At 36.9% G+C, this 18,170-nt stretch overlaps 1 protein-coding gene across 1 annotated transcript in view; it reads left to right on the plus strand.

The window, feature by feature from the left end:
• Positions 1 to 18,170, plus strand: part of LRP1B (low density lipoprotein receptor-related protein 1B) — a 615,617-nt gene that overhangs the window by 577,221 nt on the left and 20,226 nt on the right. Inside the window, exons 86-88 of the mRNA XM_009891709.1 lie at positions 10,200 to 10,361; positions 14,833 to 15,007; positions 15,599 to 15,703. Of these exons, the coding sequence (XP_009890011.1) occupies positions 10,200 to 10,361; positions 14,833 to 15,007; positions 15,599 to 15,703 (442 nt within the window). The remainder of the gene's footprint in view (positions 1 to 10,199; positions 10,362 to 14,832; positions 15,008 to 15,598; positions 15,704 to 18,170) is intronic.

Below are 18,170 nucleotides of genomic sequence, written 5' to 3' on the forward strand. Positions count from 1 at the left end.
GGGGGATGGGAACAGTCTTTTTTCAGTGGTGCCCAGTGATAGGACAAGAGGTAACAGGCACAAACTTGAACATAGGAAGTTCCATCTTAACACGAGGAGGAACTTCTTTCTTGTGAGGGTGGCAGAGCACTGGCACAGGCTGCCCAGAGAGGTGGTAGAGTCTGCCACTCTGGAGACATTCAAAACCCGCCTGGACGCTGTCCTGTGCAACCTGTTGCAGGTGACCCTGCTCTGGTGGGGGGGGTTGGACTAGATGATCTGCAGAGGTCCCTTCCAACCCTGACCATTCTGAGATTCTGTTTTCCTGAAGGAATTTGAAATCACATGTTATATCTTCAGGGAGATTAAGCAAACGGTCAAAACACAGGTCTTTGGCAGCTGATCTAACATGTAGGCTATTGTAGCTTGTATAATGCAATTAGTGTTTGGGCTAGAGAGGGAAAGTGTGATAAGAAGCACTCTAAAATTTAGTAATTACGTGAGAAAGGAGAAGTTGAATTCTATTTTCTGCTCCAAGGAATATTTAAATATTTGATTGAAAGTCGAACAGCTGGAGAAGAGTTTGTGGTCTCATCTCTTCTCAGAGGCCTATCAGCTGCTGAAGATGGTGTGAATCATTCTCTCCTGGGTGATGAAATGACCGACACTCTGATCTCTGTAAGAAAAGCACGGGCAATTGACTTCCGAACAGGAGTTTGTGTCTGTTTAGTGTAACCAGAGAGAGCTCCCTGTAATGCAGAATTATGTATCTTAGCCTCTGTGACGGAGGGGGCTTACATCTCAATGTTTTCCTCAGCACTCATTACTAATTAACTTTAGCTTATATAGTTTTGCAATTTAGCTTCACTTGCTGGCTTCTCTGGAGCCTCCTCTTGTTTATTGAGATGTGGTGGCAAAAATCCAAGCGAAAGCAAATGTAGTAATTTGTTTTAGCCAAACAGCAGATTTTTCAGTTCTGAGTATTTGAGGGTTAATAATGTTGTTCCTAGTTAACATCGCTAATAATGACTAAATATTAGAAAAAGTGAATTACTTGAAGTTGATTAATTATACTTGAAACTGCTTCTAACAGCTGATGGAACTACTGACACAAATGATAAGCAGAGATTTTTATCAATGTAGAGAGATCGATACATGTTTAGTGAGAACATGCAAGTGAATGAAAGTAAGTCACGGGTGATTTAAGTGATGTGCAGAACTTCCTTGTCATCTGCAGAGAGGATGTTTACTCCCGCATCTTTACATGTCTGGCATTTAATTGATACTTTTGTGGGGTTAAAAGGCTTCATAAAATTAATAACTCAGCTCCTACAACTCAGCTCAGTTCTGAATCCTGCAGAGGCCCCAGGGTTTTATTTAATCCTTTTCTTTTGGCAGTAGCCATAGGCCTCACTCCCCTCCAGCAGCCCGTGTTTTCTTTACGAGGTAGCTAACTCTTGCTGTGCTCACACGGCTATGCTCTCACCTGGATTTTTGCCTTTTTTTTTTTTTTTTTTTTTTTCTCTCCTAAATCCAGCCTCTGAAATCTCCCAGCCTTGCTGAAATAATTAGTGTAGTAGGTTTGGTCACCAGTGAGTAAAGGAGAGAGATGAGCAGATTCTACAGTATACTTCTGCTAAATTGTTAATCGTGGCCCGAGCTGCTACAGAGGGCCCGGAGATGCAGGCATAGCCTTATTCCCGCTACTTGGTCTCAAGGATAATGTGCCTGCACCAAAAATACATCAGGAGGGGCAGCGTGGATGTCACCAAAGTCCACATCTCACTGTTCAACTGCCTCATTTTGGGGAATCTGAACCTTGAACTGCAACTGAAGTTTACTGTACCACTTATGGCCAAAGTGTGCCAAGCCCCTGTGAGTCGAGACCAATGTAGAGCTGGTTCTCATCACTCTTCCTGGGCATACCTGTGAATAGGAATACTCTTCTGCTGTGTTGTCTCCACTTTCCTAGTTTAATCAAATTTTCATAACCCTATTTGAAGCTAAGCAGCTTTCCTATCTGCCGTTTCCGATGCGTGAGGGTAGCTGTGCGTTGAAGCCCGTGCCATAACTTCCATGTGCTGGAGACATGGAAAAAAAGACTGTATATCTTTCGAAACCAAAGTGACTCCATCCAGCATTCCAGATAAAATTTTCAAATTGATCCGCATCTCCTCTTCCTCGCATGCCTAGCCCCTGGACCCTGTAAATATTCTATTAAGAAGAAATCTCTATTTCTTATCAGACCGTATTTCTTATCTATATCAGGCCATAAATCGTGTGTTTCTGAAACAAACTAACATGTCAGTGAGATGTCCCCTTATCCTAGTTAAATCTAATCCATGATATACTAAAGCCATTATGTATCTTACAGAGGGAAGCTAAGCTGGATGTCCCAAAGTATTGAAAACTCTAATTAAGTCAACAAAGCTTAACCCCTCAAGTATTTTTGCAACAACCGTTTCCTCTTTGTGGTCAAATATACGAGGGTGTGAAGCGTGGCAGGCAGTCAGTGCGTCGGTCAGGGCACATTCAGCTGCAGGGGCTGCACACACCACTCCCAGTTTGGACGGAGAAATCCAGAGCCGCGTTCATTCACCTGCTTCTCATTGCCTCAGCCTTCAAGGCAGGGTTGCTCTGCTTTCTCAGGTTCGCAGCAGTGTCATTAGTGTACAGGTTACTTTATTCTTGCACATTGTTACGTGTAGGAATAAAAAGGTTCCTTATTACCAGGAATTTCTCAGTTTTTCCTTAATGGTTGTAGAGCTTAGGCATTACGTCGTGTCTGGATTTATGATATTACATCCTACCAGGTGGACCTGTCTACTCGCAATAGGTGCATTGCACAATTTGGGGGGTTTACTTTTTGGTTTGGGGTTTATTTTATTTATTTATTTTGGTAGAGAATTCTCTCACATTTCTGGAAAGTATAACATTACTGTTTTATAATGATTTCAGCTCAATATCATCTTAATTTCTCCTCCTGCGCTATTGCTATTAGTGCATCCCACATCCCAAAATACAATGCTGACAACCAGTTCCTCATATAGCAGCATTTATACTTTTGATCCATTATACAATTGGCTCATCAAACGGTCCTGCTAAACTGATGCAATCAAGTTGCACTTTTTTCCCCAATTTCCTCTTTTTTTAAAAAAAATTATTTTTGTTCAAAGTGATGAAGCTTTTTCCTCTGGAAGTTGCAGAAGGCATATGTGTGCGAGTGCCAATCCACATCCTATCTGCAAAATACAAATGACCTGCGATAATTTTGGCTGCCTCGACTCTGTCTTTCTTAGCAGCTCTGATTGCCCTTACCGAGTCTCGCATATTATCCAACTCAAGCAGCTGTGATGCAGTCGATCTAACGAGCGTCATTCTACACTCATGCCCTTTGGAAAGCTTCGGGACTGCCAGTAAATTTAACCTCACAGGGAGATGAGCTTCTGCAGGGTCCCCGCTGCTGGGAGGCTTCCCCAGGAGTCAGGGAATTGCCTTAGTGTTGGCTTCTGGCTCAAAACCCAAGGAAGACATATCCTGAAACCAAACCTTTCATCATGTTCTGATTTAAATGAAATGACACAGCATATAAAGTACTCTTCTAGTGAATGTGTGTGTTCTAGTGAATGTGTAAATCCCATTCTTTTTCACCGCCTAATATATAATAGTAATGTGATAACCAATTAAGTAAATTGCAGAGTATTACTCATTTTTTAAAACATGATTGTGCTAAATCTTTGCTGGATGTGGTAAGTTGTAGAACCTCATTATCTGCACACAAATGTTAATTTGTTAAACAAATCCCACTGGCAATTCAGGGATTATTCACTGTTGGTTTACTTACTGCTAAGCCTTTTGGCAAATTCCTATGTGAACATTATATAGCTAGAGATTGGGGCAGCTTTAATTAAAATTTATAAGTTTATGACAGTTGTATTGAACTACAATAATTGAACAAAGAAAATGTCATCAGTTAATTAAAAGTACACATCTGAGACGTGTAATTAAAAGTTTGGGTATAATAATGAACACTTTCCAGTAGGCCAAATTAATGGGAATTTGGAAAAAAAATTAATGTTACCATAAAAATGCACTTCCTTTCCCCTTACAGTTTAAAGCAAAAATGTTGGAGCAATAGTTTACGACATGTCTTGAACACATTAACTAGAGCTAAATAGTTCACCAAATTAGATAAATACGTTTGTACTATCCTTATAGTAAGAAGAGTATGTTTAACCGTATGGAATTGTGATCTTTGTATCAAAATCAGTAAAAAATTATTATGTCTTTCCACTAAATGAAAATTGATAAAATATTCTCCGAAGAATAATTCTGTGTAAAGTAGATATTATTTTACATTCTATTTTATAAGCAAAACAAGTGGCTTTTGGGACACAGTGGTGCATACTGAAAACACTGTCAGTGAAGAACCTGTTCAGTTTGCTAACGAGATATCAGTCCTGGTAGTCTGCAACAGGGATGCTACATCGTCTTGTCACCGGGCAGGGACTGTGGGAAGGGGAGAGGGGTGGTGTTTAGCTCAGTGTCGAGGTTGTCTGGTCACAGCTGATGTAATGGTCCCAACAGAACTACCACAACCAGCCTTGCTAAGAGCAGCCTTTGAGATCACTCTGATATATTTAGGGATCGTTCTTTTCTCCCTTTCTTTCACAATATGGAGAGAATGTATATCTGTTGGGACTGATCCCAATCACCTCACGAACTAATCATGTGCAGTCATACAGCTTCTCTCCACTACAATTGGTTCAGTAAAGCTAATTATGGCTCTTCAGCCACAAGGAAATGAATTATTGTGATTCCCACAGACTGCTGATAACTACTCCAGAAGACATTATCTTACAGTCGGCTGGTGTAGTGCTACATTGTGTTCTTAAATAGTGAAATATGCAGAGTAAATGTGCATATTCACACATAACAACGTAAAACCACTCATTGCTAGCAGGGAATTTACCATTGACTGGAAGAAATAGATAATCTGTGTCTTGGTGCAGGCATTCATCTGGATGGTCTTGTTTTTCAAAACTTTCAGACAGCTGACAAAAATAGTGCTCTTTACCTAAAATATATTTTTTGAAAATTGCAAAATACCTTCTGTGGTCATACAAAATACATATTTCTCTGTTGCTTAGGCAATAGCATGAATCAAAGTTAATCTCCACAGAGTTCTGTTCATTACAAAATAAATTTAAATAGGAGTTTAAGATATATGAGTAGATTCCCAAAAGAAATCACCTAGACATCACAGAGATAGTGCACTAAAATATTCATTCGCTATTTTTGAAGATTATATGAAAAGTTATTTGCTATTACATAGCAAATTAAATTGGCAAAGTAGGAGTAACTACAGTTTTTGTCATCAAAACCTAATTGAACATTGTAGGATTTCGATCCCTATCATCTTCATATGGAAGATTTTTCTTCCTAAGAAAGAGGGAAACTGCGTTTCAACTTCATGCAAAAAACTTCACGTATTTTGTTCATGTCCTGTTGCCCAAAATAACTTTATATGTCCTAGGGGCACCATAAAATATTCTCCTTTAATTTACCAGTTTCTGGGCAAAGCATTTGAAAAAATATGTGAGAATTTTATAAGTTTGTTTCAAGTTCTATCAGTTCTAGAATTAAGATAAAAAAACTTGTAAATTATTATTCTTATTTGTTTAAGAGTGAGGCTACATAAAGAATCTTCAGAGAATAGTGACTTTCAAGTACATTGTTTCCTCAGAGAATTTTCATTATTATTTTTGTTACTTGTTTTATACGTCTTACCAGGCACACTTTAATATATTCTCAGCAATTTCTTTCTTTAGAATTTTTATTTAGAATTATTTTAAGTACTCTCATCAATATAGGGACTCCATGCATTATGTTTCCATTTGCATATACATATAGTGAGAAACTCAGCGTGTCCCAGAATTGGATTAGAGATAGTAAATAGCAAAGAGGATGTAAATTCATTGTAAATCACTGAAAACACAGAAATCCCTGAACAAAACAAAAAAAGATGTGCTCCTTGCTCTCTAGATATTATTACTGTGGTTTTGAAACTGGCACATTTACACATGGGATGCTGAGAATGTGCTGCCACCGTGTCCTCCTTGACACTTTGACAAACATTTTTCAATGTAGGTAATTGAAACAGGAAATTTTTCTTGGGATTATTATGCTAGAGAAGAGACTAAAGAAGGGGATAAGGAAAGCAAGGATTGCTAATCTGTAATAGGCTGAGGAAGAGGAGACAGTATTCTCATACAGTAAATCCAGTTGAGGATTGCACTGAAGAGGGAAGAGCTCAAAACAGCAAAACTTTTTTTATCTTTTCTTTCAGAAAAATATTTTTGCTCATTTCTGCCTAAAATGCATCAAAAGATGATTATCTGAATTTGAAGCAGTTAGCATTCCATAAACCACTTTCCTGATTAATATTTTTCTATACTGTGGTGTGTTGTGAACATTTCTGTGGTGGTGAAGGTTGGGAATTAAGATGCGATTTTACTTCTGTCTCTGTACAGCTCTAATCCTGAAAATTCACAACCAGTGTAAATGCCGAAGTTGTCTGTGCATGAGATCACAAGCTTGTTAGTTAGCATCTGTGACATCTTGGTTAACGTGACTATTTCCTTTGCAAACATAAATCAATATTCTGATTCTATGATAGAAAACCTTATGGCATTGTTTGTCATTGTTTAGTACTGCAGTTTTATTAAACTGTTCTTGGAACCATTTTGTATCAGAAATAATTTATGAGAATAAGGCGGATTAAAATGTGGTTATTAGTATTATTTCAGATGCCAACAGTCTGTGTATAAATAGACAATGAACTATTAACGTTACTGAAAGTCATGTTAAATTGAGTGAATAAAACGGGGTTTAGGCTATACTGTATTAAATTTTCATATGACTGTCAGCAGTTTGGCATATTTATCAGCCTACATTAGCAAAGAATAGAATAATCTTTCCTACAAACTAGGAAAATATCATTGCCCCATCAGTTTAAAAAATAGAAGAGTATTAATAATCAAAACTGGTTTCAGACCTCCAGATCTATGCTCTATTCACTATTTTATTTCAACTTTTTTATTGCAACGCTTGATTCAGATAAAGGATTATGTGAAACCACCTGGCTTGGGGGCAGAAATTTAAATACAAGTGTATACATGGAGAAAAACAAAAAGAGTCTGTGCTAACATCTGAGTTCAACATCTTTGATTTAATGTTTAGATCCCAGGGGACAGATATGAATAACCAGGCTGATGCATATTGAACTAGTTGGAGCTATTTTTAAGTCAATGGTTTTGTTCCTGCTGTACTCATTAGAGGAAGAGACTAACTGATCTCATGGCCTTTAGGATGATTTGCAAAACACTTTAAATTAGCATAGCTTAAAATAGAAAATATAGAAAAGAATTATGTGAAGGGTTTCATGTAAGAAGAGTAAGTGAAGGAAGAAGAATAAATAAATCATTCTGCATGAATGAGAGTAGAAAAAAACGGGGGGCACTTCACTTGCAGTGAAAAATTCTCCAACGAATATGATATTAAATAATTACATAGTATTAAAACAAAGACAGACCAGAAGAAAATTAAAATTGGGAGGTTTATAGGATATTTAGTTTATTCTCTGTTACTTTAATGAGACAGCCAACTAAACAGAGAAAAAACAAAACAAAAAAGTAAGAAGGGTTGCACATTTCGGAGTTTTAGACTGAGCTGTGGTAAAAGACATCAGGAGGCAAATGTGCAAGTAGTTGTGGATACCGACACCAGACATTGTATTAAAATGAGGAAGCAATGAATAAAACAGTAGACAGCAAGGAAGGGGCCTGGTCATAATCCATCAGCAAGTCAGGCAGTGGTAAGTATTTCCTGGTAGATCAGTATGAAGATGAGATAATTATTATGGAAAAATAACCCTTAAGTGTTATTTCATTTGACTACTTAGGATTTTGGCTCTTGTGTATGTTTTAAACTAAGTCAGGCCCAAGTCAAGCACATCTTCTCTTGTGTGCTCGCTAACCCACCCCTTCATGAAGTACAAGTTCATTTCTGCCCTATGGCGTTGGTATGAAGTTTTTCAAATGTAAATGCAGGGATAAATGGAGTTTCTCATCCTTAATGTATTCCCTGACTTTCTCTATCTCTTTCGAATCCCACAGTCATATTATTAACTTGATTGGGCTTTCAATAATAAAATCTAATAGGCTGTTTTTTTTGTCTTTATGCCTGTAATTCCAGTCCAAAGGGCTTCTGCATCACACATAGCAGTACATTATGTAGCTAAGTTGCTAATCTGTTTGACTTTAGCACTTCATAACGTGTAGCCCTATTCTGTCAGGGCAAAGACAAGATATCAAGGTAATGTGGATTAGTTTTGCAACAGTCCATTAGTTGCCTTCCTTTTCCAAATTTGCTATAGCCACTGATATTGATGTTCCCATTCAGGACTAGACATTTTGGTTCTCCCATCTTAATTCTCAGACTTTCACCATTTATGTAAAGCATGTGTGTTACTGTTTTGGTTTTCTGTAGTCTATCTATGAGCATTCCTTTTGTTCTGCTTGATTACTATTTACTCTTTGTTGCTAGCCCATGCATGGTCCCTCACTCAGCAATATGGTATTTCTGTGACTTTACTCAAAAGGATGAGTCATAGACTTATGGAATCATAGAATTGTTTTGGTTGGAAGAGACCTTTAAGATCATCAAGTCCAACCCTTAACCTAGCACTGCAAAGTTACCTCTAAACCATGTCCCTCAGCACTACATCTACCTGTCTTTTAAATACCTCCAGGGATGGCAACTCAACCACTTCCCTGGGCAGTCTGTTCCAATGTTTGATAAACCTTTCAGTGAAGAAGTTTTTCCTTATATCCAATCTAGTCTTTGCCTGTCAGCTGTCCCATGCTCTACAGTGACCCAGTGAAGCTCTTGATTGTACTTGCCAGCGGGTTGGGTTCCTTATGATTCCAACAAAGACCATCTTGTCTACCCCTTTATTTCACAAGTGTCCTCAGGTCCTGATTAATCTTTGTCTGTTTCCTTACCCATCTGGGAAGCCAGGAAGAAGAAAAGTGTTAAACTCTGTCTGTTTTCCCTAAGTTTAAGAAAACCCTAAAGGCGGAATCAAAACAAAGGGAAGGACAGTGGGGGAAAAATAACATGTTGTAAGAAATAAACAAGAGTGAGAATATATTATTAGGAAGTCAGAAGGGAGATGGCTAGTTCGACACATAGGGTCGTTTACTTGAAAAGAAGATTACAAATGAGATATAAAAGCAGAGTCAGGAGATGGAAAAACATTTATGGGATCTAGAAGGTTGTTTTAAATAAGATAACCCTTAAGAAAAAAAGTCAGGGAAAAGTAGAAGCATTTAATAAACCAGTGGAATTGTAACAAAGCTATAAATCCTTTAGACATGAGATTTAGATAAGGAAAAAAATTGGAAAAATTAAAATAGGGAAGAATCACAGCAGGAAAATGCATCAGTGTTTAAACACTAGTTTAAAGCCCTGTACAAAGAAGCTATAGACTAGGAGTTAATTTTGTGCAAATGTTCATCCCTACTTTTCAGACATTGAATATTGACCTTACAGACATCTTTGGTCTGATGCAAGACAGCAGTTTTCATGTTACAATATTTATTATGTGAGAGAGGTAGGATAACAAAACAGGCCCACCTATTTGTGGTTTAGTAAAAATAGTTATGTAAAGTTTGGCTATTAGGGCATTAGTAAATATCTGTATATTCATGTGATTGTATGTAAAGGTTTGTAGATTTGAGGATAAAGGAGTGTGTTCTGAAGAAGAATTGTTGTTGATTATACAAATATTTGTCCTCTGCAACTGGAGTAACCCAGCCTGGGAGGATGATTTGAAGATCTTAGTCATATCTTAAATTCCTACTTAAGTCCATCTTTTAAAATAATTTCCAAATAGAGAATCAATGACCATACATATATAAGTGCCAAGTGCATAAGTACAGTTTTTGAGGTGTCCATATCTTACAGCACTAACTTTATTTTTAAGAAGTTCTGAATTCAAGCAATGTTTGCAAAGGCATTTTTTATTGGTGTTTGGAGAAATGGGCTCATACGTTAAGACTTGCTACTGTTGTAAGTGTATCAATCTTTAAATCGCCGCTTATTATTTTCATGTTTGTTTATTTTTATCATAAAGTAGTTTTCTTTGTTTGGAATAGGGAGGCCTACGTGCAACTGTGCGCTGGGTTTTACGGGACCAAACTGCAATCAGACGGTCTGCGATCGTTTTTGCCAGAACGGAGGATCCTGCAGTGTCACTGCTGGGAACCAGCCCTTTTGCAACTGCTTGCCCGAGTATACGGGAGACAGATGTCAGTATTGTAAGTAATCTTCACAAACTCTCAAATCTTGATATATAATACTTTTAAATCTGGATTTATAATAGAAGTTCTATAAAATGGAATTTTAACATGATTTGACTTATTTTTCCATGATGTGTGTTGGTAAACTTAGCTCCTAAATTCTTCATACTGCTAAGGGAATGGAACCTGATGTGTTCAAGTGATCTTTGAACATACTTCTGCAATATCCATCTCCACGCGTAGGTGAAGAAAGAGCTTTTTTAGGAATTATTTATTTTAGTATTTTCATGAATGAATACATGCAGTGGAGCTGTACAAGACAGCTGACTGTCAGTATAAATGAGATAATTGCGTTAAAATTTTCTACTCCAACTTCTCCTATTTGTTATCTCATGCTGGTGGAATGCCTAAGCATAGTGATTTGACATATCTGGTTAAAGAATTTGTCTGGTATCCCTTACCTTTGCACACTACACACGTCTTGGACCGCTACCTTTCCTTTCTTTTTTATTTCTAACCCCAGTAAGCAGTATATTGACAACTGCTTCGAGTGTCACACCTCTATATTCCTTCATCTTGTGCAGTCTAAGATCACCTTGATATGGTTTCTGCCCCCTCCTGGTATTGAAAAATAGGATTCCTAAGTATTACTCTTGTTTAATTCTCAGGACTTGGGTTCTGTCTTCTGCATCTCAAGTTCTCCATAGTTTTTCATTCCACTGACCCATCAGTCTCTTCTCATTGAGATACTGTTTTCTAAAGGTTTCCATGTCTTTAGAAAAGCTCCTCTCACTTTTTAGAACTTTCTCTAACTTTTTACTTCTTTTACAGAGGAGAGGGGAAAGAAGATTATGAACCATTAGGCCTTCTGTTCTTACTCCGTTTGTCTTTCTTGTCTTTCCATGCTTTCTCTTAGTATGGGTCACCATTATCCGTTTTCCAGTGTCTCAAGACATTTGAATAGAGTTTCGAATTTCTTCTTTTGGTCACTCATTTCAAAGTTACAGTTTTCTTTCTTTTCAATGTGATGACTCACTAGCAACCCTAACCTAAAACTGAGTATTTTTCTGAGATCAGAATTATCTTTTTTAATCTTTTTTCTGCTTCTGCTTTGCTTTGACTATAACACTCTAAAATAGAGGACTGTCGTAGTGCTTGTTATAGAATAGAACATTAAATGTGAAAGCCATCATCTCTTTTGTACATAATTCAATGAATTTGCTGAAGAAGGCTAGATTTAAACAAAATGGAAGGCAAATTAGCTGTTATAAAGGTCTGGTTTAGAATTATCTACAATTTACAAAAAGTATTTAGTTTTAGTGAAAGGTCTGTCAAACAAGGAAAGGGTTAATGTGTATCTTAAATAGGATTCGTACTGAAGTAAACTGAATGTATTTCCAGTTGGGAGACTATGAAATAAATTGAAACCTTTGAATGGAAAACCAGCAGTAATTGTGATTCTCTCCCACTTGGTATTAAACAAACCGCATGGATCCACAAATAACTATCTGCAAACACAATTGGGTATTTGAAAACAGTATAGTACATAAATCATGCACAGACAGACACACAGATTAAGAAAAAATATTTACTTGAGGCTTACCCAAAAACCAAACAAATTGTTTCTAGTTGAATGCTTCTGCAAACACCCTCTTTTCTTTTTTTTTTTAAAAAAAAGAATTAATTTAAATGTAAATTTACGGGTACTTTTTAAACAGTGTTTATTATCAGATTTGGATTGTCTGCTGACACTTTGGAAAAATGCCACAATACTGAGACTCGAACACATTATAAAATACAAAATAAAATTAAGCTTTTGTTTATTTAAAGCTTAATACTTTTAGGAAAAAAATAGTCTTACAGTCTTTTAGAATATTTTTTTTCTGGCCAATAACAGTTCTGTGAAATTGTACAAGTTTACAGTTACTAACGCCTATATAAATTCACATCTATGATTTTCTGCTTTATTCACACACATGTATGATTTTTGCTTTGTTAATTGCATTCACTTTGTATGCATGTTGCAATATATTAATATAGCATTATTGCAAAGATTGGTTGCCTCTAAGATATCTTTTTCAGTCTTTCTCTGATGTGATTGAAACTAGTTCATATGCAAAGGATGATACATGAATGTGCATAGGTATTTCACTCATGCTCCCAAGCTGAAAGTATTATTAGTGTGTTTTATGGCAGTGAGAAGACATTTACTTGCGGTATTGCCAGATTGCAAAGACCTTATTTTCCTCATACTTATCGTCTCCAATTACCCAATGCAGAGTTTCTCCTGTGATTAGTTCACATAAGGGCTAATAACCAAAATGTGTGCTCCGTGTCAAGGCACTGGCACTGCTGAAATAAATTTAAGTGAATGAATTTACATAGAATTCTACTAACGTTGTGCATGTTGTTATATACACATGTATTTGATGTATTTGAATATAACTCCCTATTTTAAATTCCGGAAATAAAACATACAGACTAGTTAAAGTTCATTTCTTGTATCATTTAAGGCCCAAACAACCTAAAAAATAGAAAATGTTTTCATGCAGTTACAGTCTTTCAAAGTAGATTATAGTGAGCTCACAAGCTGTTTCTTTCCCTGAAACCGAAATCCCTTTCTTTAGGGGGGAAAAAAAAAAAAAAGAATTATTTTTGTGTTATTTCAGTCCAAATGTAGCATACACATTTTAGATATATCAGAAGATTAAAGGTGTTTGTGACTTCAGTCAATACTAAAAACCAATAATGGTTTAGAGTATGAACTTCCTATGCCTAGGTTTTGGGTTGTGTTTTTTTTGTCCTAATGTACATGGAAACATTTCCCCCTTGCAATGCTTTTTTCATAAAATGTCTCGCAATATTAGCTTTCAAACTAAGGTAGTTTTTGCTGAGAAAACAGACCCCCTGCTGCAAATTACCATTCTGTACCTTGAATTCGGGAACGGCAAACAATGAACCACTTCTTTTAGTGTCTTTTAAGCCTCTCTGGTTGCTCAGTCGTGATTCCATAAGTAGATGAATCTATAGCCTGCGTAGGGAGGTGGAGACATCCAATGAATAACCTAACAGATAAGTCCTCCATCAGTCAACCTTAGTCCTTCAGCAGCAGTCTTCCAGCAGCGTGGTGGGTACCAATGTCATGGCAGTCAGGACACACTTCTCTGAGAGGGGGGAAAACTGAACGCAGAGAAGCATAAGCAAAATGTTTCCCACTTTGAGATACCCTCACAAATCATCCATCTTGAATACATTCAGTAAAATCTATCCATTTTAGTAGTTTCCAATTTGCTGCATACAATGTGTCCCCGCTCAAACGGCAGCTGGAGAGTTTACACTGCCAGACTCAAGGCTGAAGTTTGGCCAAGGTTTCATTCTCTAGTGAACAGCCTGATAATGCCCTACTACAATGCTGCTACTGACTCACCCTCAGGCACATCTTGTGCTTTGAAGGACATGAATTTTTTAGTTTTGGCAGAAAGGTAATATTTTATTAATGTGGACCAGTTTAACTCGAAGCTAATAAAGATGCATAGTTCAGAATTGATGCATCTTCTATAGCAATTACTTCATCTGTCCGCCAAGAACGCCACCAAAAGCTCAGTGCAACATGTTAACTACACAGAACTGGAGAAAGTATTAGAAACAGGGAGAAATAGAGACTTTAAGTGGTTGGGCCCCGTTAAGGAGCTTAAATGATGACCTAAAAAAAAAAAAAAAATCAAAACAAAGAAAGTTGTTGCTACCACATAAACAGAAATGAACCTAAATGTTAAGATACCGGTCTTTTGTAGCTCTGGAAGCTCCTTCAGTCAGGCAACTTGTATTTTTTAAAGGGATATGAAAAAAATGAGACACCTACGGTTCTTCTAAAGAGTTAAAGAATTCACTATTTGAAATCCCAGTCCTGCTGACATTTAAGCAGTTAAGTAAGATAATGGGGTCTTGCACAGTCTATAAAGATAAGCATGTATGTACTTTTTTGCAGAACTTATAGATTATGTCTTTATGTATTGTTATTAGAACTTCATGAAATTTTAATATGTGGATAAATGAAAATAAAACTTAATTATTTCAAAATACTGTTTCCATTTCAGTTTAGCATAATGCTGTTAATGCTAATGTGAATGTATCAAAAGATTTTTATTCAGCCAATGTCCCATTAAATACATTAACATTACGCCGCTTTTCTCATCAGTAGTCTTTATATTATGTGGAATGATGCCATAAATGGTTAGACACCTAGAAGGAAAAAAAAAAAATCTCTTATGAGTTTTTCCTTCTATTTCACTTCTCAAGACTACATCATTAATATATTATGTATCTGTTTATGGAGTATTCTTGATTCTTGTGGTTGCCAGTGAGCCACCAGCTGCATTTATCGTTTTGTTTTTATTATAAAGCCTTTTAAAACATAGAAAAGTAAGGTATTATTTTTAAATGATACTCCTTAATCTCTTTTAGTAATTAGTTGTCACGTTGCTTGCAGATGTTTGCCACCATTATTGTGTGAATTCTGAATCGTGCACTATTTCTGATGACGGAAGTGTAGAATGTGTTTGTCCAGTACGATTCGAAGGTCCAAAATGTGAAGTGGACAGGTGTATCAGATGTCATGGGGGACACTGCATCATAAACAAGGACAGTAATGACATAGTATGCAAGTAAGTGTGCGTAGGGGGGCGTGGTTGTGTTCAAAATCATATACTTAACAGTGATTATGTTGCATTATCCTTGAAATCTCTTACGTGGTGCTTAGCCTTGAACCAGCCACATCAGAACAGTTCCTTTGTGTGGCTCCTGCTTTTTAAAACCAACTTTTGAGGCACACCTCACTGGGGGAAGCATAATATAGCAGGAGATTGTAATGGGTCTTCGCTTGGAAAAATTGGAATATTTAATAAAATAAACAGTTGATTTTTACCACGCTGTTGAAATTTGTTCATTCTGCAGTATCTGTGACAGTGATAGAGACATACTGTATCCTAATGAAAGCATAGTAGTGAGATGTGCTGGTGTATTGCTCAGTGATTATTTTGTATAATAATAGTTAATTTTCATAGAAAGATTAAAAATATTTTGTGTAATAAACTCGCTGCCTGTGCTAGTTTTTCAAAGTGGAAACCTAGCATTCTTGCACTCAGTACATCTTGTACATACAAAATCAGTATTTTAATATATAGATAATTATAAGGGAATTCACCAGATTTAATAAAATACTGATTGCTATTTGTATTTCTCTTTTGCCATGACAGTTGCACTAATGGAAAGATTGCCTCTACCTGTCAGTTATGCGATGGCTACTGTTACAATGGTGGTACATGTCAGCTGGACCCAGAGACGAATATCCCTGTCTGTCTGTGAGTACCCGGCATTGTGTAGATCATTAGAATATCTGTGTGCCCACAAATAATAAAATTATTATGCATGTGTCTGTATTTTTGATCTCTCTAGGATGTATAATGTGCTGGTTGCAGTTTTAACTTACGATGTTTAGCTTTTTATAGCTATTTCTGTAATTTTTCTACCTTTTTGCAATATGTGTACTGAAATATATAACTGAGAGATATATTGTGAATGCATACAGATAAAAATATGTATCTTTTAAGACTTGTAATAATTTCAGGCCAGATGTAAAGCCCATTTAGGCATTTGTTCCGGAATGGAATCCGGAGGTACAGGATGGTTGCCTGCCCTACTTCTCAAAGGTGGATTAAGTCTTTTCTCCTATAAAGATGGTCAGAGGTGGGGCGATGCGCTCCTGTAAGGAACCTGATGGCTAGCGAATAGGAGGAATAATGTCAGCATTTATATCCTTTATGGGTCTGAGGATATGCTTATGTATCTCTTGTTTCTGCCCTAACCTTCACACTGCCCACAGTAGCTTGGCTGTTCTGTGGTCCAATTGCTCACTCTCCCTCCTGCACCATTGTTGGGAGAATCGTGTAGGATGCTTTTCTTAAGCCCAAACATCAAATACCAAAGGAAATGTGATACTGTAGTCTAGACAATGAAGCACTCTCTTAAGAGGTAGAAAAGCCTACATTTCTAGTCCTTTCTTGAGAGCTATGGTGTATCTTCTTTTTCAGCTGCTAAATATAAAATACAGAAGTAGTCATTGTAGCGAGAAATTAATTTCTTTCCTGCTTTCAGTTACAGTGAGCTACCTAGTCAGACTCTGGGTGGGTTGGTTTTTTGTTTTTTTTTTCCTAATAAACCATCCGATCTTTTCTGCACTGCAGAAAAGCTTCATTGTGGATGGTCTTCCACTTCTCAGGTTAGTCAGGAGGTCAGAGCATCCTCCAGGAACATATGAGTTGTTGGAAGAGAGAATTGGACTTGAGTGTCTCATTTCCAGGGTGACATTGGTCAGTTATTGTCCAAAGGGATCTGGCCTTACAACCGTGTAAATACAGATACAGCCGTCCCCTCATTTTGTTGATGTGTATGAGGGAGGTGATCTTAAAAGAGAGTTCCTGTTGTGTTCAGATTCTCGAGGAAGTTACATAGAGAAATGCCAAGATTTTGTAGCCTGACGAGTGTAAGAGATGGACCCACTGTTCCTCCCTGTGAGAGCTCAAGCACTTCTGAATGTGCAGAGGGGTAAAACAGTAGTTGCTGTACTGTCAAAGAGAAGTTCTCAACAGATGTTTGCAGCTTTGGGGTTGGAGACAGTGGAATGCAGTTCTGCACGGTAGTCCTTATTCAGCTGAAAATGCTAAAGAGCCTATTTCTGTTTTCCTTTTTATTTTGATCCAGTCCTTTTTACATGTTATTTTTATCTCCTTAAGTGACTTTAGTTGAGGACTAGAGAGACTCATAAATCCCAGCAAAAGGAGAATATCACAGCTATAATGTGTAAGGCCCAAATATGATGGCTAAGTCTGGTGATTCGTTTGCTTAAACCCCTAGAATGGCTATTTTGGAAGCTTATGATTTTTCCTTTCTTTTTCCTTATAAAACCGGCATCTTTTTCAAATTCATACAGAACACCATAGCATCTCAAGGAAAAAAAAAGTTTCCTACCTTAATTTGTGTATGGATTTACAATACATAAATGCTGCAGCATATGCCAACACTGTTAACGATGATAAAAAAATGGTCATGAACATTCTTAAGGCCATTGCAGTCTGGATCAATCAATACAAATGTATAGTACATTTGACAATAATACTTCGTTAAGAATGTTGGATTCCTGAACCCATCAGTTAGTATAGGCCCGTTGTTTTAAAATTGTTTGATCAATGCTGATGAGCGAACTTTCCAGTATGGTCAGATTGGACCTTCCGTGAAAAAAGAGTATTAATTTTGTTATCTATGGGTGTGTGCCTGTGTACGTGTGCGTGTCTTGCCATCATTATATATAATGCGTTTAACATCTGTTCAGCAAAAGGCAGAATATTTATATAGGTCTATTTTACTGAAATTCTGCAGATGCTCTGTGGGGTTTAAAAGTCAGCGCTGTGACCAGAAAGTGAACCCTTGTGATTACTACTGTCAGAATGAGGGAATTTGCACTTTAACCGCGTTTAATGAACCGAGATGCAAGTAGGTTTAACCTTCCACTTAATGCTGCACATTCTGTGACATCATTTCAGGCCACAGTTCATTGGTTCAAGTCATGCACATTCACATACATTTCACAAAATATACTTAATCTGGGGGCTCGTTTCTATAATACACACTTACCCTTTGATAGTTGCACTGATGAGTATATTTAAACATACTTTTGGAGTATCTGTATCATTGGAGGAAGAAATAAAAAACTTTATTTTTAATAAGTGAATTGAAAATACTGAAAATGCCACTTGGCTTTTATTGTTTGCA

Source organism: Charadrius vociferus, unplaced genomic scaffold (assembly GCF_000708025.1).
Source record: "Charadrius vociferus isolate BGI_N301 unplaced genomic scaffold, ASM70802v2 scaffold109, whole genome shotgun sequence".
Taxonomy (NCBI): Eukaryota; Metazoa; Chordata; class Aves; order Charadriiformes; family Charadriidae; genus Charadrius; species Charadrius vociferus.